The sequence below is a fragment of the Rutilus rutilus genome (genome assembly GCF_951802725.1).
Source record: "Rutilus rutilus genome assembly, chromosome: 1".
Taxonomy (NCBI): Eukaryota; Metazoa; Chordata; class Actinopteri; order Cypriniformes; family Leuciscidae; genus Rutilus; species Rutilus rutilus.
The window spans coordinates 25,036,801-25,064,304 of record NC_140209.1 but is presented as its reverse complement, the minus strand read 5'-3'; the positions used below and the strand labels follow the sequence as shown (position 1 = coordinate 25,064,304).

Genomic DNA, 27,504 nt, shown 5'->3' with positions numbered 1-27,504 from the left:
GCCCGGTACCGTGTGCGCGTGCGTGCGCGGATCGCCAAGCGTCGTTTCATTCTCTGCTGCCAGGAGGAGACGCGCACATCTCTTTATCACCGGTAGACAGTCAGTCAGTGAGCTTCACACAGTCTCCGTCAGAGCTTCACTCTACTGGTATAAATTTCAACATTTGTTGCCGGTTTCGTCTCGATTCACATCGCTGACCACCGGTGTTCCGCTTGGAAAGAAACGGCAGGAGACGCGAGTACCGACTGGGCGTTGCTGGAGGAAAAGCGCTTTAAAATTCGGTAAGATTCCACCCTAGAAACAAGCGGTGATTCATTAAACACGTTTTTCACTGTGTCAGAACGAATTAATAAATGTCAGTGCCAATTTAAGAGATGCATTTCATTCAACAGCATGATTTACGACTGAATGCATTGATATGTAAATGAATATTTATGAGTTCTTGTTCACATCGGTCATTATAATATAGTGCCGGCGGAATAGCCTAAATGAGATCATCAGATGAAAATGCCACTGAAGCGATCAGGTTTCACACCGGTTTGATTTATAGGCTTAAATCTATCACACGCAATCTGTTCAGTTGTTTTAGCGATTTTTATTGCGTGTTAACCGGCATATATTGCCTTCTTTTATTCCGTGTTGCCTTGTTCATCCTTTCAGTCCGTTTCAACGGTGGATGTCTGGGCGGTGACGCCAAACCCACTCGTGCTGTGGCCGAATTTAATCACGGACAGTCCTTCAGAAAACACATATAGCAATGACAGATGATGAAGAAGAAATTATAATACAGTTTTCATAAGAGTAATGTTTTTTTGTGTGAAGCAGATGCAGTGAAACTTTCCGCTCGTGCGTTCGCTCGAGCTCTTTTGTTCTACGCCTCCTCCACCCGCCCGCTCCACATCCAATATATTCACACACCCGCTTCATACACAATATATTCATACACACCCGGTACATACTAATATGACCCGTTCTATTCTTCGGTCTATAGGCGTATAATATAGTATAAAAACCATAGGCTACCGGTCCATATACAATGTTATACAGTTTACAGAGACTGAATGTGCCGGTATATGAAGGCTTTATTATACTGGATCTATCAGAATGTAAATATATAGGCTAAACTATATTCACTTATTTAATCCATACAAGTATAACTGTATCTGCTTTTTAAGTAAAGCTCAACGTAATGACCTCATGCAGGCTTGAAAATAAAGGTTCCAATGGGGAGTTTTTGCAGTGATCCCATATAATCATTTTTAGTTCCCCAAAGAACCTTTCATATAAAAGAACCATTCTTTTCTTAGTTTGAAGAACATTTTTAACACCTAACGAATCTTTTTCAACTATAATGAGCTTTTTGTGCAGTGGAAAGATTCCATGGATGTTAAAGGTGTTTCACGGCACCATCAACGCGTGTAATGATACCGCAGGAATTAATTAAGGGACCCAACCTTCCAAAATACACGCCCGCTGGTGCAGTTTATCTGTCTACACCCTGCTCATTTATACGAGATACAGAACAGAGTTAACAACCAGCAGCTCGATATCATCCAATGGACTACTGTGAAGTATTGATGTTTCTGCATATAAAAAACAACCAGGAGCGATTAATCTGACTGCATTATCTTTTTGGAAATGTACTTTGAGTTTAGAGAGGATCCCGGGTGACCTCTATGCACAGGGCTTGTGGGGTATTTTTTCGCTCTATGTTGGTATATTCATTGTTTAGGGCCAGTGAAAATCAACAGGGTGGTTTCTTGGCATTGCTTTCTTCTCAAATCCCTACGCAACTTGAGTCAAAATGACGCTCTTCGCAGCAGGTGCAGGTTGGTTTGGCTACTTCATGCTGCTAAATCTTGGCTTTGTAAGTCAGTTCATCCTATTGTCTTGCTTAATAGTTCCCTTCTCTCCTCTCAGCAAACAAAGGTTTAAGACAGATGCCTCGACCCCCTGAGGCCTTCATCTCACAGCTCCAGATCTATCTCTTCTGCTTTTGTTTGGGATATATAGTTTTAGGGAGGATTAAACAATTCTAGTAATACAGACTATTTTAAGATGTCAGTGTATATGAATTCAGAATATGCAAGGTCAACTCTCTCTAATTATTTCAGATCCATTTTTGTTCCAGTGTCATTGTTCTGTCATATTATGATCCCGATACAATGCTGTGGCTGTCTAACTCCGGCCTACAGGGATTAGGCTCTTGGGGGGTCGGCATTGCCAGCAATTACAAATGTGTCATGGCATGATGGGTAGTGTGACTGTATAAGGAATTGGGGGTGGGATTGGCTCTGGTTTTGCTAGAGAACAATTTACAGAAAATAGCATCAGAAAGGTCAGATCCTTGTTTATGAATATCTAAAGTGACATAAGAGAATGTGACTAATATGCGTAATCTGGCCCACCAACGTTTGCTTGCTCACAGTCCACTCTTAAAAATGGTTTATGCATCTCCATAAAGAACATTTAAAGGTCCACTGAAGTGTCTTGGAACGCGCAGCTTTGTATACGCGCGTTGTATCTGCGTTGACGTAATTTCCACTGAAACAGGAAGCTAAGGTGGGACATATTGAATGGCTCCTCCCCCTTTTCAAATAGCCAATAGCGTTTAGTTTACCTCATTGACTGCGAGTCGTACTTGACAGCACCATGGAAGCGAATCCGATTCAATAGTAGAGGTGTAAATAAATTCTAGCCATTTCATTCTTAACCAACGTACAGTTCGAAAACGGAATAAAACTATTTTTCTCCAAACCATATTGCATAACCTTAAGACTAACATATTCATATTAAAAGCTAAAAAACTTTTTGATTTCAGGGGGCCTGGACAGGCCAGGACACACCAAGCCAACGGTCGGGCAACGTTTTTTAGCATCAGTCGGCTTACTTTTTTAGTCGGACGCCATCTCGTTTTTCCGGGGCAAATTGAGCTTGTAGAATCGGTGTCAGGCCGTCGGCGAGAGACAGAACTCTGATTGGCTGTTCAGCTTAGCGAAGTGATGAAAGCGAGCAAAGAAGTCAAGACGGAACAAATAGAAGGCTGTTATATGATTTTACGTCATCTTACCTAAGCATTCGAATACTTTCGTAATAACATGAGCCGAGTGGAATGAAGAAAGTGATCAGCGTGTTTATGGTTTGTATATCTGCAGGCCTTGTTTCGGTTTCCCTTTTTTAATGACGAATATAGACTATTGATACCTGCTGAAATAGACAGATATTTACTTACACGCATGCTAGTTGACAGTCGCCTTTAGTCTTTTTGATGTGTCCAAGCGCAGCTTTTTGGCCGATACACAGCCGGTGAGAGGCAACAACACGATCAGATTTAGTCGTCGTTAGTTCTTTGACGTCGGCTTGGTGTATCCCGGGCTTAACATCCATAGAACAACCTAAAGGTTGTATATGGTTCTTTAGATTCTTAATGTCCTTCACACTGGTTCTTTTACGTACAGTTCACTGAAATGTTCTTTGAGGAACCAAAAATGGTTTGGTTACACATTGTTTTAAGGTGACGTAAGTTACATTGTACCGACTCAAATAAGTAGTTATATTAATAAACTACATGTACTTACTATAGAGTTACGGGTAGGGTTTGGTTTAGGGTTATTCACTTGTAATTATGCATAATTTAGTGCATAAGTGCATGTAGTAACGTTTAACTATTCACCTCAAAAATTACCAATGGTTCTTCTAGTGCATAGGAAAACACTCTTTTGGAGCCTTTATATTTGAAAGTGTGTTGAACACTTACTGTTGTCCCAAGAGGAAGTTACAGTGGTTTTCCTGTGTCATCTGTCGTTTTCTGATAATTCTCCCTCCTCCGGTAACGATAGCACTCTCGGGGCTGAGCAGTTGTCAGAGGACAGTTGGCTCTGTTTGGATGGGATATTGTGTTGCAGCTGTGGTGTTCTGCAGGGTTCCGAGTGCTTTTTTGGGGTGTGTTTTTTGGTTACGGTTCAGCTTTCTGTAAACATGTCTGCTGTGCAGTTGTAGCGCTCTTGCTGTGTTAATCTCCGTCTGAGGCAACATTATATCAGAGCAGACATGCAGTCCTGTCTTGATGCATTTTGGTCCTTTGTTCTGGTCTTGGCAGATGTCACTCAGTGAATGGCATCTTTGAGGATGTCACTGATTTCATGGGGTGCGGCAATTTACTAATGGATGTATTGACCCCACTGCATTTATAAAGGTTATAGTTCACATGCAGTGTCTGAAAGTACATATTAAAATAACCCTGAAAACTAGGTGTCTTGATGCCGTAGGGCTCCATGCAGTGGAAAATGCCAACCAAACTTATAAAGGCATGAGACTAAATTTCCTTCAGCATCCAGCTTACAGTGTTCATAAAATATTACTTGGATGCATCCATGTAAAAATAAACTTGAGTTTTATACACAATGCTTTGTGCAAGCATTGTGTGTTTTGGGTGGTTGCATCCCAATTCTCTGTGATATTCTAGTCTGTCTGTGGGATTTTTTTTTTTAAATATCAATGTATGTTATTGTTGTTTGAGGAAAATCTGATGTGCTCCTCCTCTAGAGTTATTATGAACTCAAACATTTCTCACCAAATTATTTCAAGATCAAGTGATCTTAGCAGCTATCCACATGAGTTTTTACAATAAGGTCCCATTAGTGCATTAAATAACTGAGCAACGCATTTATTGCAGTATTTATTAATCTTTGTTAATAAATACACAACTGTCCGTTGTTATTCATGTTAGTCCATTAAATAATATTTAAAAATTTTGTATTAGTCAATTGAAATGTACATGACCTAAAATGTAAATGTTTGAGAATAAATTATTTCTAATGTAGAAAACTAATGTTAACCAATGTATTTTAGTGATATCTTGTAAATATAACTATTGTCTATGGCAAAAATAACTTTTATATGTATCTAATTTCTAATTGTATGAGAGAAATCTGAGAGGTTGCTAGTTGCCAGAAACAACCTGAGCAATTAGATTTCCTCTGGGATAGTATTATTTAGGAGAGCTTTATCCAAAGCAGCTTACAATGCATTTTAGCAGAAAAACATTCTGTCTTGAGCAACCAGGGGGTGAATATTTTTGCTCAAAGCCACAACAGTGAAAGGAGAATCGCTTTTGCAGGATTTTATACCTACAACCTTTGGCTTGACCAGCTGAGATCCCCAACCATTACAGACTAAAACCAATGTTTGGTTGTAAACAGTCTCATTAAGATTTGCATTTCTCCAACGGGCATGTTATAAAGTTTTATTTGTTGAGTCAGAACAGAGGCTCAGAGTCCATCTGGAAGGTGCCAGTCAGCTGTGAACAGAAGGATAATCCTCTTATAGGTACAGTCATTTCCTGTGGAGTGAGTGTCACTTCCTCCTGTTTGCTGAAGGGCACGTTTATTGTCCAGTGCAGATGACGTTTGTGGCCATACTGTCCCAAACAAACACACACTATCAGATGCCATTGATCGAACCCCCCACCAGCTGGACTTTATCTGCTCTTATGTAATTTGGTTCTTCAGCTTTTTTTGTGCTCACAGTAGATAATAGAATCGAGCATGCAGCTCCTCAAATTACAAATTAGTTAAAAGGCCCCCTTGCGCCCAAACCTCCCAATTTCGGCATGTCCACATGTTCTGCTAATGCACTTCCCATCTGTGCTGCGACCACTGCACTTTCTCTTTCTGATCAATATCCTTCTCATCTCATAATTTCTCCTCTAATTCTCTTCGCCAGGTGGCATGGTACACATGCTGGCGCACATATCTGGCCCATGTCCTGTGTGCATCCCGTTGTGCGGGTGTCCATCGGAGGATCGCACAGGATTAGCATCATGCTTTGTCCCAAGTTAACAAGCTCTGTCATGTGTTAATCTCCCTGTCCCCAGGGGACCGAGTTGGTCCGCCGCTGGTTGCGATGTTTCTCCATGCGATAGACAGAGGTGCTGGTACCAGCTCCCTTGGTCATGTGACCCTTCTCTGGCGTTGTGTGTCAGACGGATGCACAATTTACAGATTTTTTTTTATTTGAACAGTTTTATTGCATTTCCTTAAATTACAGTGCTGTTTTAAGGGGCGTTTTACAATGGAAGGACTCATGTTCACTTTCCTGTAGCTCAAACAGTAGAGCGTTGGCGCTTGCAATGCCAAGGTCATGGGTTTGATTCCCAGGGAAAGCAAGAACCTTGAAATGCAATGTAAGTCGCTTTAGATAAAAAGCGTCTGCCACATGCGTAAATGTAAAAGTAAATGTTCACAAACCACTAGATGGACTGCAGCAAGATAGAACAGAAAAGTTATTCATTTGCTAAGCCTTCTTAAATTATGAAATCTCCTTATTTATGGCACAAGATGCATGACATGACAAACAAAAATATCTGTCTGACATTCATTCACCGGGAATTCACAAATATACTGTATATATATATATTTATCAAAATCACTGATTTGTGGTGTTGCAATATTTTTTACAAACCACATTTACCATATTATGGTGCTAGATAAAAATAAAAATACAATTATTTTGTGTGCTTAAAGACTCTTTTTAACATCAAGCACATCCATGCTTTTTTTTTTTTCTTCATCAAGGCATGTGTCTTTATCACACTAATGTGTAAATAATATTTACTGCAAACTCCATTTTTGCAGTTATATAGAGGTTAAATGGCAGATTATGCAGAAACCCCAAAAAATGCATCGTCCTCTGCATTCACAAATCATGAAAAGCGGGTTGGTGGTGTACATTGAACCTACAGTCAAAACTAAGGGGACATGGTGATGGAAATAATATGAGATGCTTTTAAGTTCGCTCGCAAAAGTTTTGAGCTCCACCAAGAAGCTTTGTTTGCTTGCAAAGAATACAAAGGTTTTGCAAGTTAACACACAATTTCTTTGGGGGAAGGGAAAAGTTCTACAAGCGTATGCAAAGTTGCTTGGGGGAAGGTAAGCGTTTTGAAAGAGAGCATAACATTTCATTGGTTAAGGCAAATGTCTTGCAAGAAAGCGAGAAAACGCTTGCAGGAAATTTTGCGAGAAAAAGTTTCTTGGGGGAAGGAAAAACATTTGTGACCAAGCGCAAAGTGCTAGGGTTCCCCCAAAATGCAAACATTTTGAAAGAGAGAGAAACTCACAATTTCTTGGGGCAATAGTTTTGGCGAGCAAACACAATAGCTTTTACCATCACAATGTCCCCTCCTTTAGAGATTTTGAAAGGCAAAGTTTCTTGGGGTTCTTTTAGGTTTTGCAAATAAATATACAATTTATTAGGGGAAGGCAAAAGTTTTGTGTGCAAACACAAAGTTTCTTGGGGTAATGAAAAAGTTTTGCAAGAGAGTGCAAAGATACTTGGGAGAAGGCAAAAGTTTTGCGGTTTCTTTCTTCTACTTTGGCGAGCACACACAATAGCTTTTTCCATCACAATGTCCCCTTTAGGGTCTCAGTACAAAACAGAACGCAAGCACACATCCAGCGCAAACGGCCTATAAGTGTCCCTTTGTAGGTCACTAATCTGTTGCATCTCAGACAGTCGTGGAGTGTTTCACTCCCAGGCATAGCATATGTTCCAGAAACCTTACGTAAATCTTCCTTAGAGTACAGGGATTACCTCTTCGTCACCTGGATGCTGTCCAGGTGTCTGCCGCAGGAGTAATTGGTGCCCCGGGCAGGAAAAGCTTCTTCAATCACAGCTAGTTTAGTCTCGGTTTACCATTGGTTTTGTTTCCATCAAGTCCCATGAGGGTAATACACTCAAAGTGGTTTCTTACAGCCTGACGTCACTACCTTCCTTTCCTCGCTCCGCTTGCGGATTGTACCATTGAATGGGCAGATCTGTTTGTTTTTGTGTGTTGGACAGAGCGGCTTCCCAACCTTTGGCCAAGGGTGTTTTGGGAATGCGCTGGCCGCGATCACAATCTCCACAGCGGGGGCAGTAAAGTGGCTTTTGTCAGCTTGGACAGCAGCGGTCCTGTCATGTGCCTCCTTGTGTTTCTATCCTCTTTTCCCTCCTCCGCGAGGGCCACCACCCCAACAATCCCTTCTTTGGTGACTTGTTTCATTGCAATGCACCTCGGGCCGTCCAACTTCATCTCGGCATGTGTATGCTGTATAATGGGCTCAGTCAGAGAGTCATGTGATTGGCATATAGAGAGGGAACCAGTATCTCCACACAGATGCGTCTAAGACGCCGTCCGCTCTTGAGTGCTATTATGTAATTGTGTTTGTGTTATGGACACCAACGTCCAATGGACTATTCATGGACTATTCATGGACTCATGAAAGCGGTTCTGTGACGCAAGCCTCAATCACACCTTGAGTCAGTCTTTTGCTTGTGCCGCTGTAGAGAAGGCTAGCACTATATGATGAATGGAGGGATTGAAGTAGCCTACTTTTTTGTGATTTCATTTAAGCAATGAACATTTTATTCCTAAAAACATTGGCCACTGATTGTATTTTAAACCTGGCTTTCAATGATTTCTGTTTTGGAAAATGTATGCAAATTAGTGCATATTTAATTAGATAATGCCTCATTTGCATACTTCAATGTAACATTTCAGAAAACTTGTAATACTAAATATTTTTTGTTGTTGTTTAATTTGATAACTCTTTAACTTAGCTCTAAAATCTGATCATTAGATTTTTTTGGGGGGGCAGAAAAATATAATGAGGTGTTTTTTTTTTGTTTTTGTAGAAACAAAAACCATAGCTATCAATTTACTTAGAAATTGTCATACATTTGAATTTTTACCACTAATGTGCCCTGTAAATAAATTTATAGTGTTACTGTATTCGGTTCCTCCCTGCTGTGGCTTAACATGGATTTTATTAGCATATGAGATTTGACGTGAGGTTTTATTCTTGCTTTATTCTGAATGCTCTGAAGATGCCTGAAAAATTTGATTACAGATTCTTACTCAAACCCTTTGACCTTTTACTCTTCAGACTAGTGTGTTTCTTAACCAGCAAACTGCCCTTTTCCCGCCCCACCCCACCCCGATGAGGAGCCCCGGTGCCCCTGTTTGTGGTGGTTCTTTCTGAATAGAGCCAGTGTTCCCTTGTTTTAGACTGATAGACAGGGGTTGAGGGAGACTTCTGCAACCTCCGGAGGGCACGGGGTGGGGGGTTGGAAGGGGAGGTTAGAGGGTGCATAAAGATGCTGTACTCAAAATAAAAATACTTAGGCCTAAATATAAGATTTTTTCATATAAAAAAATGCATCCAATTTTTTTAAAGTTTTTTAACAAAAACGAATAATCAAAAAATGTGATGCATTGTCAGTCATACATACACTTCTGCACTCAAAAAATCATGGCATATTTGCGTTGGAGAAATTGTACGTTTCGATAAATATTATCACATTAAGTTTATAAGTTAGTTTTATTAGTTATAAGTTCATTTATTAGTTAAAACTGTGTGTGCCAAATATGTGCCAGTATGGAAAATATATATGGAATTCAAATGCATAAAAAAACTTTACAAATTTTTTTAAGTGTGTATTATCTGATCGGAGGCACAATGGAGAATTGGCCGGACAGATTTGATATGTGAAATCCTAAACTGTGGCAAATGACAAATTAGTCAGCCTTCTGACTAAACGCCAAATCAGAGGCCCGCCGCCAACAACGATGTCCCCAGTGCATGCAAACGGGCCGGGAGAAGCCATGCGATTCATGCAGCATCTCGGCGGTGTGCAAATTTGTGCTTCATCTCTCACAATCTCTCCATTGATTGGGAATCGAAGGGGGTAAAAACATTTCCTATAGTGAGCTATTCAGATTTTTTGCAGTATTCTTGTTCTTCAGTTTTAAGACATGTGGGTTTGGCCCGGAGTGGCTAAAGTTAAGATGGCATTAGCCTGTTAGAACCTGCTGTGCCGCAGTGGTTAGCTGATTGTGAGAAGCAAGCTTTGCACACAGGGAACTTTTTAAGGCACAATGCAGTACTTAAAAATGCATATGGCTGTGTTGTGCTTTGCCCTCAGATAAAGAGGCCAAAGTGCATTTTGCCGTTACAATGCGGCGATGACCCGATTAGCATGAGGGTGATCTGCGGTTCAGCGGCGGGACAATTAAAAGACTAATGCGCCATCGCTGGAGACCTGCCAAAAACACTGCTTCTAGAAGGTATGCAACGCTTCTGTGTGTGCAGTGTTTGTTTACATCATATGTGGGTCTACAGGGGATGAGCGCTTCTCGCTCGGCTACTGTTAAGAGTGGAGTCATCCCTTCAGGAGCATTAGGATCCTGCACAGGGATTGGTTACGATAATTGGATGAGGCATTAAGCATGAGGCGTGTGCAGGTTCGTCCCTGAGAGTGACGGAGTGTCGGTAAGAGGGTTTGTGCTTTAAGAAGGTTTGTAGGTACGATGGGTCTTATATGTTTGTAAGGTCACAAAGCCACCATATTTACCTTTTCTGGTCATTTTCTCTCCATCTCGTGCTCCCTAGAGCTGGGTTTTATATTAAATGACATTGTGTTTATCACAAAGATTTTGTAGCACGTTAGGTTTGTAGAAATTAGTAGGCCATTAGGTTTCCTAAAGCAGTGGTTCTCAATCTTATTTTTACTCAAAAGGCCCCCCATTTTCCAACACAATATTCGAAGGCCTCCACCATGTAGTGCCTCTAATTTATTTAATACACCTATAGACACATTGGGTATTTCTGCAGTAATTATGACAAAGCTCCTTGTTTTTAAATTTATTAACACAATCTTGGGAGCGCTGACACATTAACCACGATTAATTTTGGGATTTCAGAAGTTTCAAGAACTATGTCCTTCAATAAAAATGATTTTTTGAGAGATGATGAAACGTACCAAAAATAATTTTTTTCATACTTGCCTGTTGAAATTAGCCACTTTGTAGGTCATCAGAAGTCAGAAGAGGTCAGATCCTCCCCCCAGAATTAGATGGACAGCATAGGCTTCTGACCCCCCGGGTCACTATTGTTTACATGCAGAGGAAGCTGTCTATATCCCTCTGCAGGATCGTTAAGGTCGTAAGGCCATGTGATGGTGAGTGTGTTTTCCTCCCGGAAGGAGGCTGTTTCACTCCTCTAATCTCTTCAGCTCTCCACCACCTGACGTTCTTGCATCTGATTCTCATCTATCATTCCAAACTGGATCAATAGCAAGAGAAAAACAGTCAGAATGGGTAGAGCGGATGCAACAAAGCCTGTATTTATAAGCAATATTAAAATAGAGAGATGTGATCTAGAGGAGATGTTTTTCATCAGGGAAAACAGCCCTTGAGCTCTCTGAGGTGGAAGTGATGTTGCATGTGGTTGAGTTTGTTTAAAAAGCTAAAATCTTTGATGTTCTTCATTACAAACTAATGCATTATTTAATCCGACTATATAGTTACTTTTTGTGATTGCATAGTTGGGTTCATTTAGGCATCTAATAACATGGCAATTGCACTCGGATCCGTACCAAAATAATCAGTTCGAGATTGCCTGAACAAAGTTGTCCCGGCCTGATTGAAAATGAACACTGTAGTGAACCACTTTTGGTGAGAAAGCAAACCAACCCAACAAACCAAACTGTATCATAATTCATAATGGGAAATGTGGTGTGTAAAAAGCAGCACTGTCTGATTCTGAGCATTTTAGTTATTGCAGTTGAAAGCTGAATCAAACCAAGAAGAATATGTGTCATTGTAACAATTTAAGTCCCTGTTTTGGAACAAAGTGAACAATCTGCAGGTCTAAAAAATTGTCTCTATTGTTCATATGCCATGTGAACAGTTGTTTTCAAGTCAATGTGGTTATTGTTAATGTCATCAAGTACACAATTCCTATCAGAAACCGATGGCCATAGATAGATCTCTGTCTTAGACATAATATATCTTTTCATGTCTATTTTCTCATATCTGGCAGCATATATGAATTGGGTTCTTTCCCCGGGGCTTTCTCTCTCTTTTCCATTACTGTCTCTCTCCCCCTCCCCCACGTTTCTCTCATTTGGGATGCTCAGCTGCCTGGACCATCTGTGTGAGGACTAACTGAGGAGATTTTGTAATGGGCAGAATGAGTCTTAGGGGTGGAGAAATGAATGTCAAACTCAGAAAGAAACTGGAAGATTCTGTAATATAATGAGGACGAGGTGTCCGTTGACACTGATGTCTGCCTTATGAGTGTGCGTTTTCAGTGTTACTCTTACTCAGTCATTTTTTTCCCATTCTCATTTGAGCCAAGCCACTTCCTCTCGTTGGCCTCTTCCACTAGATGAACTTTGCTGTGGAGCTGCTGCTCTTAAATCATGCAAACAACATCTGCGTCAGCAAGGCATTGTGGGTAATGCATCTGGCATTGCTGCTTTGCTAGTAGTTAGAAATTAGAAATCCCCCCAAAGGGTTTTGAAAACCCAGATATTTTTTACACAAGAAATGGCACCAAAATAATCTGATGATGGATGTCTTGCCATATGTAAAACGGTATTAATGACAGCTGTAATCTTATGCCAACCATCACTCCTAATAGATGGAAACATCATCTTGTGTGGCTTTAATTCAGTTTTGGTTACAGTTTAAACAGATCCACAAGCTCTGAATCAGTTGTTGTTTTCCCTCGGCACAGCAGGCTATTTACCTCATTCCTAATCTCTTTCTTAAGCGGTTTCTTCAAGCATTTGCATGCTAACCAAACCTGACTCTTTATCTGATTGTTCTCCTAGGTCCGTCCGCCAGTGAGAGGGGATACAGATTTCTGTCTTGCTCCGACTTGTTTTTTATTGTCTGAAGTCTCAAATCAGACTATAACTCTTTTGTTACTTTTGTTTTCAGGTCAATCAAAGGCCGTCTGATAGCAGTAGACTCCAACTAGTGCACTGAGTCCTGGGTTCCTGATTTCTCTCCTGCTGAGACGGACCTCCAGGACTAGGACAAGATGAAACCGGATGGTGTTGACACAGCAACAATGGAGCCAATGGAAGCATTAAATGCAGGTCCTGCGATCGAGGTGGCGCCAGTGGGTGAAGCTCAGGACCAGGCTTTGCCCACAATGCAAACAGAAGGTGAACCACAGCCAACAGAGGCACTTTCAGCAACCAATGAGACTGGAAAGGACAAGCCTGCAGACCCCAAAGCTAAGACGAAGGCTCCTGCCAAAGCAAAGGCACCCACCGCTGGTACCAAGGCATCCACGACCAGCTCCCGTCCCACCACTGCTCAAAGCCGTCTAACAAACGGGGCACAGAAGTCGCAAGCTAATGGAGTCACCAAAAAGACCACAATAGGAGGCCTGGAGAAGAAAAGCTCTACCACTTCTGCTTCTAAAAAACCAGTTGGCTCCACTACTGCACCCACAACCAAGACCCCTACCAAGGTGGCTGAGAAGAAGCCGATGGGGACGGCGAGACCTGCCAGTGCTCCAGCCAATGGCTTGAAGACAACAGGGACAGCGCAGCCCCCCAAGAAAGTCCCTGCTGCACCAGCTAATGGCCTGAAGTCTAAACCAAAAACTACAGGTAAGTCAGAAGAATCATCTGAGCTTCTTGATTCTTGAAGTTCAATGAAGGCCAGGTGTCTCCAACCCTTCTCCTGGAGAGCTGGGCTGTATCCGAAAACACCCCCATACCCTTAAATAGGGTCTTGAATCGTACATCCATCCATTTTCCAAACCGCTGGTCCAATGTGGGTATAGCGTAATATCATACAGGTATAAATTCATAAATTCAAGCATAATATAATTGACTATTAAATTGTTTAGTTAAGGTTTATACATGCTAGTTTCCATGACGGAGTTCAAGATAAATCTTTTCATCTTACTACTAGAGCTGCCAGCTTGCTAAGTTTCAAATGATTATTAAACAGCAAGCACAAACTATGCAAAAGCGGCGAACTCAGTTTCTGAATTCACTCACTCGTTTTCATTCACTCCTTCAAATGGACTATATTAGTGGAGTAATGTAGGGAATAGGGAATGAGGGTATAGGGGGTGATTTTAAGCATAGCTCTGGAGTCCTGCAGACTTCATTTCCAGCCCGGCTCCAATAATACCTGCCTGTAATTTCCAAGTTATCTTGAAAACCTTGATTAGCTGGTTCAGATGTGTTAGAATTAGCAGGACTGTTGCTCTCCAGAAGTGTGGTTGGAGACCCCTGATGTAGGCTAGATTTTATTTTTTTCCCAATAAAGCAATTCTGGTGTAGCATATTATCAAATTTCAAATTAACTTTCTGTATTTGTCTTATTGTTCAGTGCTCTTAAACACCCTTACCATCATCCTTCACTCTAGCTCCAGCCTCAAGGCCTGCCACTGCATCCACCACCAAGACCGGCACCACTGGCTCTCCCAAACCTGATAGGCCACCTGTCGCCAAGACAACCAGGTAGGCGTCTCATTGGTTGAGCCCAGGGTTTGTAGATTATAATTCCGCAATGTGGGCCATTGCAGTAGCTCATTCTCTTCCAAAGTCCTTCAGGCATTGCTCATTCAGCCTCACGTTGCAGTCCACATCTCTCACAATCACTACTCTTCATTCACTGAATACTTAAAGCATTAGGCATCAGTTCTAAGCCTGAACAGGAAAGAATTTTATTTGCTTGGAAATTAACTGGCACAGTCCTCAAATTCCTGATTACAAAAAACTGTGAGGGGGAACTCTCTCACGATTGAGAGAAATCTTAGACTCTCCCCAGAAAGTTTCCATAATTATACCAACAGTCTCATCTCGTTTCACACAATGAGATGCTGATATAATGCAGATCTCAATATATCCAGGACAGATGCAGAGGTTAGGATGGTTATCATGCAGGGACACAATCTTAGTCACGCTGGGAATCATAACATTGAGCTCATCCGAGCTGTTTTGAGATGCCTGCAGACAGCCATGAACAGTGAAGGAGTTTTTTGTTACTTGTTTATAGAGGCAATGAGGGACATCCTGAGGCCTGTAAAGGAGCTCAGACCCATGATGTTATGTGTGGGTGGGGGAAAAATGTTGTTGTGACTTTTGTAGCACGTGAACTTTTGTAATGTGATATTTGATCCTGCAACCATACATTTTTGCAGATCTCTTTAGATTTTGACAGATGTTGATCATCTTCTTTTCCTTATAAGATGTTTGAAGTGTGTGTTTTTTCCTCAGTGCTTTTAAAGTAAGGAAAAAGGACAAAAGTGAGTCTGTCAAAGTTCTGTTTTGGAGGTTTTAGGTTATTTCTATAATTAATTGCTGTTTTAGTTAGTTAGTAGCCTTGTATATCATTTAAAAAAAAAAAAAATTTTTTTAGGAGTAACCCATCAAAGATGACAACAAAAGACAAATATATTTTTTTATAGGCAAAAATACTTGCCCACAATTTGTATGATTAATTTGATCTAAGATGTTATTCATTTTCATGCTATAAAAAGTCAAAAACAGAGCTCTGCCATGACTCCTCCCACATCATAAAGCTGAACAGGAAGTTTATTTCAAGATTAATGGTGTTTAGAGTAAGAAAGCTGCTGTCTCAAACACAGATTACATCACATGTTGCTTGAAAAGGAAAGACAGTGTAAATGACACTAATAGCACTGCAGTATATTCCAGCACTGGGTTTAGGAAAGATAATCTGGGGAATGCACCCTGAGCCTTTGTTTTCCGTTTCTGCCTCATTATGATTGTAAGCTCAAACTCTAAATGGCAGTAAAAAGGCCTCTTGTTGTCCAATTAGTGCAGGAGTTTGTGTTTGTATTGTTATTTTGACCCTGTGGGCATCTTCGATCTAACACGTATTTAATGCTACCTCAGGCCAAGGAAGACAAAATTTGTGCAGTTGAGCAGCATAACAAAACTTTTTTCTTTTTTTTTTACAGCAGTGTCTTAATATTAATTTAACATTTGCTTCACAGTCCAGTAATATATGACTCCATTTTGTCTTTGCATTTGTGTGAGTGTGAAGAGTCTTTGTGTAGTGTGCATATACGCCTTCAGCAATAGAGGTTGTACAGGGAATTCTGCATCTTCTGTACCTACTGGATTTTAAATAAATAAAACATGCCATTGGCATTAATGGCGAAAAAAAAAGATTTTACATTGCTACATAAAATATGTAGGATTGCAGTTTCTACTAGCGGCACCACGCAGATTTGCAAAAAAATTATAACTGTTTCCAAACATTCTCCAATGTTGCAGTTGGACTGCTGAACTAAATAGAGCAATGTTTTAAAAGCACTACAAATGTTTAACACTTTTCAGGCTGGGATAAGGCAAAACAAGGCAAGGCAAGTTTATTTATATAGCACATTTCATTCACAATGGTAATTCAAAGTGCTTTACATAGAAGGAATTAAATTAATCAAAATAATATAATCAATAAGAATAATTAAAACAGTTTAGAATAAAAAAGGCAAAAAAAAATAGAGTGAAAACAGCTGGTATAATGGCTAAAAGCGGACTCACGATGCTTTGAGTAAACCCTTGGTATTTCTAGCTGATATGATCCTAATGATCTGAGTGATCTGTTGGGTTTATATTCAGTGTGCATATATGCAATGTATTGAGGTCCTAGGCCATTGAGTGATTTATATACCAGTAATAATACTTTAAAATCAATCCTAAATGTAACTGTGAGCCAGTGTAAAGACCTGAGGACTGGTGTGATGTGTTCATTTGTTCTGGTTTTGCTCAGCGTTCTGTATGAACTGTCTTATGGTCTTTTTGGGAAGGCCAGTGAGGAGTCCATTACAGTAATCCACCCTGCTGGTGATGAAAGCATGCACAAGTTTCTCTAAGTCTTGACTGGAAACAAAGCATCTAATTCTTGCAATATTTTTCAGATGATAGTATGCTGATTTAGTTATTGCTTTGACATGACAACTAAGGCTGGGCGATATATCGCATGACATTGTTAGGCGCATCTCGTCAGTAAAGCCGGTTCCTTGATTAGTAGTAAATCGCCATCACCTGCTTTCAGATGGAGCCGCATTTACTACACAGAGCCGTAGTTAACTGACAAGCTGAGCCATATCGCATTAATTATCGCAGGCGATATGTCCGTGATAATTGATGCGATATGGCTCAGCTTGTCAGAGAACTACGGTTCTTTGTAGTAAATGCCGCTCCATCTGAAAGCAGGTGATGGTGTTTTACTACTAATCAAGGAACCGGCTTTACTGACGAGATGCGCCTAACAATGTCATGCGATATATCGCCCAGCCCTAATGACAACTGACACTAAGGTCTGATTCTAGAGTCACACCGAGATTCCTGACTTGATTTTTAGTTGTTAGACCCCTAAAGGTATGAAGGACCCCTAAATAGCGTGAAGGTATGCGTTCACCTTGAGAACTTCTTCTTTGTTTCCAAATACAATGACTTCAGTTTTGTCTTTGTTTAACTGAAGAAAGTTTTGGCACATCCAACTGTTGATTTCATCAATGCATTGGCACAGGGAGTCAATGGGACTGTAGTCGTTAGGCGATAGGGCTAAGTAGATCTGTGTGTCGTCTGCATAGCTGTGGTAAGAGATTTGGTTCTTTCTCATTATTTGGCTCAGTGGGAGCATATACAGGTTGAACAGGAGTGGTGCAAGAATTGAGCCTTGAGGGACTCCGCATGTCATGGATGTCCACTCAGACTTATGATCTCCTATACTCACATAATAACCTCTCCCATCTAAGCATGACCTGAACCATTTTAGGACTATCCCAGAAAGCCCCACCCAGTTTTCCAGCCTGTCCAGAAGTATGTTGTGATCGACAGTGTCAAATGCAGCACTGAGGTCGAGTAGTACCAGCACTGATAATTTGCCCGCATCAGTATTTTAGCGAATATCATTTATTATCTTTATGAGCGCTGTCTCTGTGCTGTGAAGCGGTCAGAAACCAGATTGAGAGATAAAGAGAGCAAGTATTTCAACATTAAGAAAAAACAGTCGTGTTCAAATGGGGTCGTGTTCAAATGAATCCACAGCGTTGGTCGATAAAAGCAGTGCAAAGATGAATGCAAGTCATGCTAGTTGCACTAGTGTAATGCAGACTGGAAAGAACTGGCCAGAAATATGAATCATTTTGATTCATGTCGTAGCGCAACCTTAATGGATGAGCTCTTTCCTGATGATGATGTCATACTGATGTAAGAGCTATGGGCTAGTCGGTAAAGGGTGCGTCTGTTGCTAAACTATTTCTCATAAATTAGTTTCTCTCGTTCTTTGTCCCTTTGGCTCTCGTTCATTAGAGTTTAGACCTCCAGAGAGATGTTTTATTGCAGCCACTGCACCTAATCTCTAAATGTGGAGCGTGCGTGTCTCTGAGTGCCCAACAGCCAACTTGATGGATGCTTTACAACACTTCAGTGATTCTGAGTTTGCTGCAGCGCTTGCGTGTTCTTCGCTTGTCTGATTTCTCCATCTTTCTAGGCTGTGCGTGTTCACTGGTGTCCCGCTCCTGCAGTTTGACATGGCTGTTTTCTGGACATGCACATTTGTCTTCACTTTTCAGTTTAGCTGTGAGACGCTGTGACCTGCTGCGGATTATTTTTGAATTGTTTAGTTTCCTCGAAAAAGCCTTAAAGCTTATATCAGTCTGCACCAACAAGAAATAGTGATTCACTTAATTTCATGTCATTTCAAATCTGTATGACTTTATATCATGGGACACAAAAGTAAGAATGTTGTAGAATGGTGTATAATGAAACTGAATGGAGGCATTATAAGATATTATTTTATAAGATATTCTTCAAATAGCCACATTTTGTTTTCCACAGAAGATAATCATATGGTCTTTTCTGTGGGGCACAGTCTGAAAGCCACTAAACAACAACAAAATGGCTGCATGCGCTGTCTAGTTAGTGCAGGAGTCTTGAGGAGTGTTTACAGGCATCTTTGATTTTATGCATATTTGCTGCCACAAGCCAAGAAATCACTGCAGATGTTCACATTAAGATTTATGACCATTTTTGCTGTTGGGGTAAAATACATAGATCAAATTTTATTCAGATGAACGACTATTGACCTTTATTAAGCTAACACAGCAAGCTGACACGCAGGTGAGTGCCAGCAGGTAGACGCAATTTCATCAAATGCTGCTGAATCACAGCTTCACTAATGCATTGAGATTCAACCTGAAGGGACGTGAACCTCTTTATTGAGGTTAAAGAGTCCCTTCAGGCCAGAGTGCCTTATTAAAATCTCATCAGCCATAGTCTGCCAGTCACTGGCTCAGGAGGAGGTCGTCTTCCTCATTGCCGCTGTGGCTTCAGGGTAAGTTTTGTCAGTCACAAATGTAACAGCAAGTTAAACAGTGTTTATAAACCAATCCGACTCCAGGCTTTTCCTTCGCTCACAAATCATTAAAGTGCTATCTATAAAATGCCTGAATTGCGTGCCATTAGCTTGAGGCAGTTCACGCAAATGCATGTGCGTCAATGTGCTTGGATTGTTTTTAAGCTTCGGTGCATTTTTGGGTTTTAATCTGCATTGTATTTGCCCCCAACCATGACACAGATCTGACGGCAAATTACACTCAATTGAGGATAAAATGGAAAGCGATGGCCTAGTTTGTTTTTGTTGTGTTTTTTTTCTTTCTATTAGGGAAATATTTTTACTTAAAGATGATAATCAATGGCATTATTTACTCACCCTAATGTTACACCAAATCCGTATGACTTTCTATATTTTGCAGAAAATTTAAAGATAAGCACCCAGATATCACTGTTTATTTGTCAGCAAATGTCTTTTGACAGCTCCAGGGCTTTTGTTTAAACTACAGCTTGAACTTCCACATTTTTGTATTTCGCCCACGGACAGACAGACGGGTGTGCCAAAATCAAAGTGCATTGTGGGTGTTAAAGTTTTTGGTAAAAGAGAATGCCACAGACCCTTTTCTCTGTTTTCTCTAGTCATGTTGCACCGATTTCAATATTTCTTCATATTTCTGCTGCATAGACAGCCAAGTTTTATTAAAAGATCATCTTGACAGCGGTAAATTACCACTTTTTAAGTTCCCGAAAGGACAATAAAGCATCACCAGTGTGCTATTAACGTACCATAAAAGACCCAAATAATATAGTGCAGAAGTCAAATGAACTATTGTTATGGTGTATTATTGTGCCCGTTTTGGACCTTGACAACTCCTGGTCACTGTATTCTTTCATTGTATAATAAAGAGGTTTTTGTTTCTCTGTCCCACACTCTCTTGAACTCATTCTCTGTCTCATGTGTTCCAAGAGAATGATGCTTCTGCTAATCTCTGCAAGCTCTCTTCCTAAACTGAGTCATCCTGTCACTGTAGATTATACATATCAGTTTTATGTTTGAGATTAAGAGGAAGACTTTTATAGAACCTCTCATTCACTCTCTTTTTCTGTCGCTCTCACCTCTGTCTTTCTCATCTCATAGTGCATTCTTCCCTATACTAGGCACAATTTTTCCCCAATGTTCCATTAAATAATTATTCATTTTCTACCTGGTATATGTTGACTCTATGATTCCAACCAGCTGTGTGTCTTTACTGTGGTCTACTAAGTATGACTTTTTGATGCTGGTAAAATCAAGGAAGAGATGACTTAATGAGAGAGAAAAAGCATTAAGGTCAATATTTGGGGCTCATCATGTTTATAATGATGGCTTCTATTTTATATTGATAACTAAATAATATAGATTATATTATTAAATATATTGGCCATCCTTAAAAAAAACTGACCTGTACATAGGCCTAATTATCAAGTTGGCTTACAGACTAATGTACTAATCCAGGTTGTGAGCTTAAGTAGGTGTTTTTGTAAAGTGAAACTAGGTTGAGGAGCTACAACACACCACTGCATTAATTCATGTGTGGTGTGGTTTTCTCTGTCAGGTTTATCTGTTTATAGACATGCCCTCTTTGTTCCAGAACTTTCACTGCAGGATCTCTCTCTCTCTTGCTCATCCACTCACTCTCTCACCTGATACTCCATATGTAGGACACCACAATTTTGTAGCATCTCATCCCCGCAAGTGCTTTGCCTATATGAAATGTGGAATGCATAAAGCATGTATTTTAGCGAGATCCATACTCTTTTCCCGAGTGGGATTTGCATGGTTATTTTTACTCATCACAATGAAAGATTTACATGGTGCTCGCTGTGTCTTGTCGCCCAGCCTCGTGCTCTCCAGCTCTTTATTTAGAACAGGAGAGACACATGCAGTGGAGCGTAGACAGAGGAAATCAGAAGCTCCTGCCAGACCCACAGGATGTAGGTTAGTTTACTCAGACATGACCTGGACAAGTATTGAGTCACTGGCGTGTGCCGAGTTTAACTCGCACTAAACCAGAGAAGACAGATACTAGATCCCTTTCTCAGGGCAAAACATGTATATTACCACTGAGTCAGGCACCGCAGGATAGAAGAGAGGCATTATGGGTAGATAACTGGGGGAGGGGTTTTCTTGAGGAGAATGTTTTTGCTAGTATTAACATCGCTCTAGGTTGTGTTACGGAGCTGCCTGTCCTGGCCTTCTGTGCTGTGACTAACAAACCTCTGTCCAATGAGTCACTGCTCTAGATGGGATATATGTGCCATCACCCACAACTAAAATGTCATAAGAAGAGGAAGATGGAATTGTCCTCATACACACTAGTATCAGAACTTCTCTGTGTGATCTTTCATTCTGCTGTTTAACTGAAAGGGGTCTTTGTCCTAGCCGGACATGAAAGCTCAACTGAAGTCTCTTCTTCTAAAATCTCGACTTAAAGGGATAGTTCACCCAAAAAGGAAAATTCTGTCATCATTTACTCACCCTTATGTTGTTCCAAACCTGTATGAGTTTTTTTCTTCTTTTAAACACAAAACAAGAGAAAGAAACTCATACAGATTTGGAACAACTTGGGGGTGTGTAAGTGATTAAAGAATTTTCATTTTTGGTGATCTATCCCTTTAAAAAAATGACTCACCACACCTGTTATTAAGATTTGACTGCTATCTGCAGGTCTGTTGGCTCTGTTCCTGCTGCTCGTTCTTCACCTGCTGCCCCTAAGCCTGCGACCCCAACAACTCCTGGCAAGACATCTACATCTACATCCCGACCAACTACTGCTACACCCAAGACACCATCTACTACTGCTAAACCTTCTCCTGCTAAAACCACAGCACCCCCTGCTGGTCGCACTCCCACTCAGACTCCTAAGACCACAACACCTGTCAAGAAAGGTGGGCACCTCGTGGAATACAATAAACGCATCCATGTAGTACAGATGTAATCCTTGGAGCATTCATACTGTGTTTAAATAATTGAATACTGATATTTTAAGAGTAAATATTTTATAAAATACTTTCAGTCTACAGTATTTAGAGTGCTGTTTAAATTGTGATACCGAGTGATACCGAGTTTGAAATTATATATTCTGTTTTCTTTAGATGCCAGTAAGCAGCCATCCACTCCAGCGACCAAGAAGCCCACATCTTCTCCACTTACCCGGCCAGCACCAGCCAAGACCACCAAACCTGACACACCTAAATCAGCCTCCACTGCAAAGGCAGAATCAGCCTCCAAGAAGCCCACCACCTCCAGCAAGGTGGCAGATGTTAAGACTAGTAAACCCAAGGAGAGCAAAGCAACACCTTCCAAGGAGGTCAGTGCAAGCTCCAAGACCACAGCCAGCAAGCCAAGTGCTAAAACAAGCAGCCCAAAGAAGTTAGTTGGCAGTAGCACTCCAATGCCAGTGAAGGGTGGCCCTAAAGCCTCCCAGCCAGCAGACGTAGCAGCCACAGAGGTTGAGAAGAAGGATGTGGTATCTGCTGTGGTTGCAGCCACTGCTGCAGCTTCTGTTGCTGCTGCTGTTGTTTCTGTGGTGACCTCTGAGGAAGCCCCTGAAGAATCAGCTACAGCTTTTGTTCCTGCTGCCACTGAAGAGGCACCTGAGGACTTGTTTACCCAAGTCAATCCTGCTGCCTCTGAGGTGAAATTAGAAGACTCATTTACAACTCTCATTCCTGCTTCCTTTGAGGACTCTAAAGATGATTCTAATGAAACGGCTACATCTGTCTTTGCCCCTACGGAAGCAGCTGAAGACAAAGTTACACCTGTCATTTGTCCTGTCTCTGAGGAAACACCTGAAGACATAACTACGTCTGTCATTCTCCCCACCTCTGATCAGGCACGAGAAGAAACTGTTTCACCCGTCATTCCCCCTACCTCTTATGAGGCACCTGAAGAAACTGTTTCACCTGTCATTCCTCCTGCTTCTGAAGAAACACCTGAAGATAGAACTACATCTGTCATTACCCCTACCTATGATGAGGCACTAGAACAAACTGTATCATCTCTCATTCCCCCTACCTCTTATGAGGCACCTGAAGAAACGGTTTCACCTGTCATTCTTCCTGCATCTGAAGAAACACCTGAAGATAGAACAACATCTTTCATTACCCTTACCTCCGATGAGGCACGAGAAGAAACTGTATCACCTGTCATTCCCCCTACCTCTTATGAGCCACCTGAAGAAACTGTTTCACCTGTCATTCCCCCTACCTCTTATGAGGCACCCGAAGAAACAGTTGTACCTGTCATTCCCCCTACCTCTTATGAGGCACCTGAAGAAACTGTTTCACCTGCCATTCCTGCTTTATCCGAAGAAACACCTGAAGACACAACTACATCTATCATTCCCCCTACCTCTTATGAGACACCTGTTAAAACTGTTTCACCTGTCATTCCTCCTGCCTTTGATGAGGAACCCGAAGACACAGTTACATCTGTTATTTCTCCTACCTCTGATGAGGTAGAGCTTGTCTATCCCCAGGATGTCCCCCTGAGCATGGACACTTATAAAGATGATAATGCCATGTCTCAACTGGCTGCTGAAGTGGATCTGGTCAGCCTGGAGGAACCAGTGCCTGCTGTGTCTCCCCTGGGCACCACAATACTGTCCCCACCATCCTCTCCCACCGGCCCAACATTCATGCCACTCGAGCTCCCAAGCTCAGCTCCCATACTGGGCTTGCAGGGTCCAGCTGAACTGTGGGCACAGAGCTCTTCACTGTACACCAGCACTGCGACCATAGAGAACCAGGTGCAGGAAAGTCAGCAGGATGAAGAAAGTGAGCATGATGATGAAAAAGAGCAGAATGATATACAGATGCCCTCTGCAGCAAAGAATGTGATGGGAGACTTTGGTCTGCTGGGCTCAACTGGTGTGGATCACATCAGAAGTGCGGCTCCTGCCTGCCCCTGGCAAGAAAGAGAAGAGGCAGTGGAGAAAGCTGAAGAAGAGATTAATGAAGACAATGATGAAGAGGAGGAAGAGAAAGAGGAGGAGGAAGAGAAAGAGGAGGAGGAAGAGAAAGAGGAGGAGGAAGATGAGGAAGATGAGGAGGAGGAGGAGGAGGAGGTTAGAGAGATTGGCATAAAGGAATCAGTGCCCCAAACAGAGAAAGAAGATGACTTTAAAAAGGGGGTGGCAGATTTTGCCAGCTGTGACTGGGGTATGATGCAATCAGATGACATGTACAGCAGTAACAAACATGACTCAGAAGTGCCATCTCCCTTCAATGCTGAAGACAGCTGCAGTGCTAAAAAGACAGGTGACTTCATCATGAGCGAGACAGACAGGGAACAGCCATTCACAGGGCCTCCTGGAATTCAGTCTTTCGGTAGTGAAGATGAAGAAGATGATGAGGAAGATGAGCATATGAAGGAAGACATGGATCTGGGCTTAGAGCATGATGATGAGTATTACAAGAAACAGAAAGAGTTAGAAAAGGAGGACCAAGATGTGGAAATGGTCCACAGGCAAATGGCTGAAAGTGGACTTGGAGTTTGTGGAAATGATAGTAATGAAGATGATGATGATTACACAGAAGAGTGTCATCTAGATCTCAAGGGTCACACTGCTGCAGCACCATCTATGCCTTTGAAAGCAGCATGGAGTCATTCAAATCCATTTTCTGATCCCTTGGCCCAGCCTGCTTCCGTCCTGTCTGAATCAAACCTGTCATATTCAAGATTTCAAGAGCCAGAAACACTTAGCAAATTCCAAGTCGATCCAGACACAACCACCAAATTCTCAGCTGATCCAGATACACCACCCAAATCCCCAGCTGAGGCTTTTCTGGACATGAGTCCACCCCTGATTCAGGCATCAGAACCTCAACCTGATATTTGCAAGGATACTGGGAGCTCTGTCCCAGCAGAGTCAGGTATCTTAGCTGCTCCTGCAATTGGAATGTCCCAGTCCAGCACTCTCAGTGGGACAGCCCTGGCTGCTCACAGCAGCAGTGAGACCAGCACACCTGAAGAGCTTCGGGATTATGACAGCAGCTCAGGTGTAGAGTCCCGATCAGACAAGCAACAAACACCAGTCCCTGCCATGCAGACAGACATGGAGCAGGACCTTGGTATTCACCTTGAGCGTTGTGATGGGGAAGAGGAAGAGGCAGAAACTCTGCCGGCCGATGAGGTACTGGGTGATGCCGCAACAGCGCCAGCCTCTGTTCCATCATCACCATCAACCTCCGGTGATGAGGCCAGTGATACAGAGGGTGAGATGCAGATAAATGACCCTGATGTCACGGTTGATGACAACACCACAGTCCCCCACAACCTTGCAGCCCTGGAGGAGGATGAGGAGGCCCCTGAACAGATTGGAGAGGAAGATGGTGATACGCCTCAGTCAGCCAACTCTGTGGCCTCTTATGGTTTTGACTGCTCCGCATCCATCTCTAATGCCCACTCCATGGCTGAGAGCTGTGGAAAGAGCCCAGGTATCTTTAGCTTGGAAAATGAAGAGCAGCTTCCAGAAGAGGCTAAGGATCCCTCTTTCATCAAGGAGCTCACCCTGCCAGCAGCTACCGCCTACAGTGATGACTTGTTGGGCTGCCCAGTGGATTTGCTGCCTATAAGCGAGCCCACAGAGAGAGATGCTGGGTTTGATGAGCACTACATGCTGTGCAGTAAGACAGACCCAGGCTCTATGGAGGAAATGGATCCCGAGTCCCCCATGCACCTTTCACCCCAACATGGGGACGATTCAGACGGCCAGCCACCTTACTACTCTGCTATATGTGATAAGACTGATAACTTTCTGGCAGGTAACGTATAAAGTCCCTACTTCGGAATGCACCTTGTCTACCCCAGACCCCAAGCTCCCACCCTGTGTCCTTCATTTCTTCCAAATGTGGGGTTAGCGAGCGGAGAAATGAATAGAAATAATTAATAGAAAGGGGAAAGACAAAATGGAGCCGCCAGGTGAGGGATTATAGCTTTGTCTGAGCTGCTCTCTGTTCTTTTATTACCACGGTGATGGTTATGATTGTATGGCTTAAATTTGTGTATGTACAGTAGCTATTCTCATTTTCTATTAGAATGTACTTTTTAAATAACACTGCGCTTCATGGCACCCCTGAACCTGCAATGTTAGAGTAAGTTAAGATAACGTCCTTTGATGAAAGGACAAAAATGCAAAAAAAAAAAAAAAACACTTGGTGGACTCCAACTACCTTTGTATTTATCCTACTGTTTTTACCAATCAAATGTCAATTTTTTATACTTTGTTTTTTTTTTTCATTTTAATTTGATTTGTTAAGATCCCTGTCTTACCTTAATGTTTGTACACACATCAGTTTTCCTGCACTGTAAAAGTAGCTTTACTGTCTTTTTAAACCTATTCCAGTGTCCAGCACTAACTGTTTTAGCATTAAATACAGGTTAGATAATCTTCAGAAGCTTTTCACTCTCAAAGTGTTTGACATAGGGGGGTGAATAAGTGTTAGATGGCAAGTCATACTCCAATTTTTGTTTGTGTTTTGTTAGTTTTGGGCTACTGCTGCGCATTTTAGTGAAGGATAACATAGATTGGCACGTAACTTAAGTGCTTTAAAGTACTGGGCTCAGATTGATCTGGATTCTTTCATTTACAGTAGTTGGACATTTGTACTTCAGAACGGACTACTATTTCTGTTCATGGAAATTCAAGTGTTTTCTTGCATTTGTAAAACTTAAAATGATGCTCGCAGGTCAGTGTACTGTGAGTATTGGGACATTTCAACAAGAATTGGAACTGCATGTGCAACTAATTAAGAAATTGTTATAATCTTGATATGATTCCAGACATCATCCAAGGATGTTTGGACATTAATGATTCACAATAACTAAAGTTTTTTTCCCAAAATTCCATTAAACATCATTGCAAGGCTGTCTGTTCCTGTTTGTTTTGTTTTTTGAGTGGCATGATGGTCTATTCTCATCTGAGTGTTCCTGTGGAATTTTATTTTGAACAGGAAATGGATATCTGCTGAAATGGTGTTTATTCCAGATGTATTTTGATGAAATGACAGTCAGTAGTCATAGTCTTTAACCCCCCTCTTCAATAGCATGTCATTCCCCCTAAACTGAACACCAGAAAAGGACCCCTCCTTGAAAGCCAAACACAACAAAGTTGCATGGAATCTCAAGGAATTATCTGATGAATTTCAAGAATTGCCTGTTTTCATGTAGTATCATTAGACTAAATGCATAAACACAAACTTGACACAAATATTTCAAAACCTGCCTGAATGTTAAATTTGGTCCTGTAAGTGTGTGTCGAGGAACCTTCTTTCTTGCTTTTCCTTTTCCATCTCTCA

The 27,504-nt window shown here is 41.5% G+C and overlaps 1 protein-coding gene across 1 annotated transcript; it reads left to right on the top strand.

The window, feature by feature from the left end:
- prr36b (proline rich 36b) lies at positions 1-27,074 on the top strand. Its single transcript, XM_084429834.1, has 5 exons — positions 1-281; positions 12,767-13,449; positions 14,220-14,313; positions 21,872-22,092; positions 22,300-27,074. The coding sequence occupies exons 2-5, from the start codon at positions 12,870-12,872 to the stop codon at positions 25,980-25,982; spliced, it is 4,578 nt and encodes a 1,525-aa protein (XP_084285960.1). The 5' UTR covers positions 1-281; positions 12,767-12,869; the 3' UTR covers positions 25,983-27,074.
- The last annotated feature ends 430 nt before the right edge of the window (positions 27,075-27,504 follow it).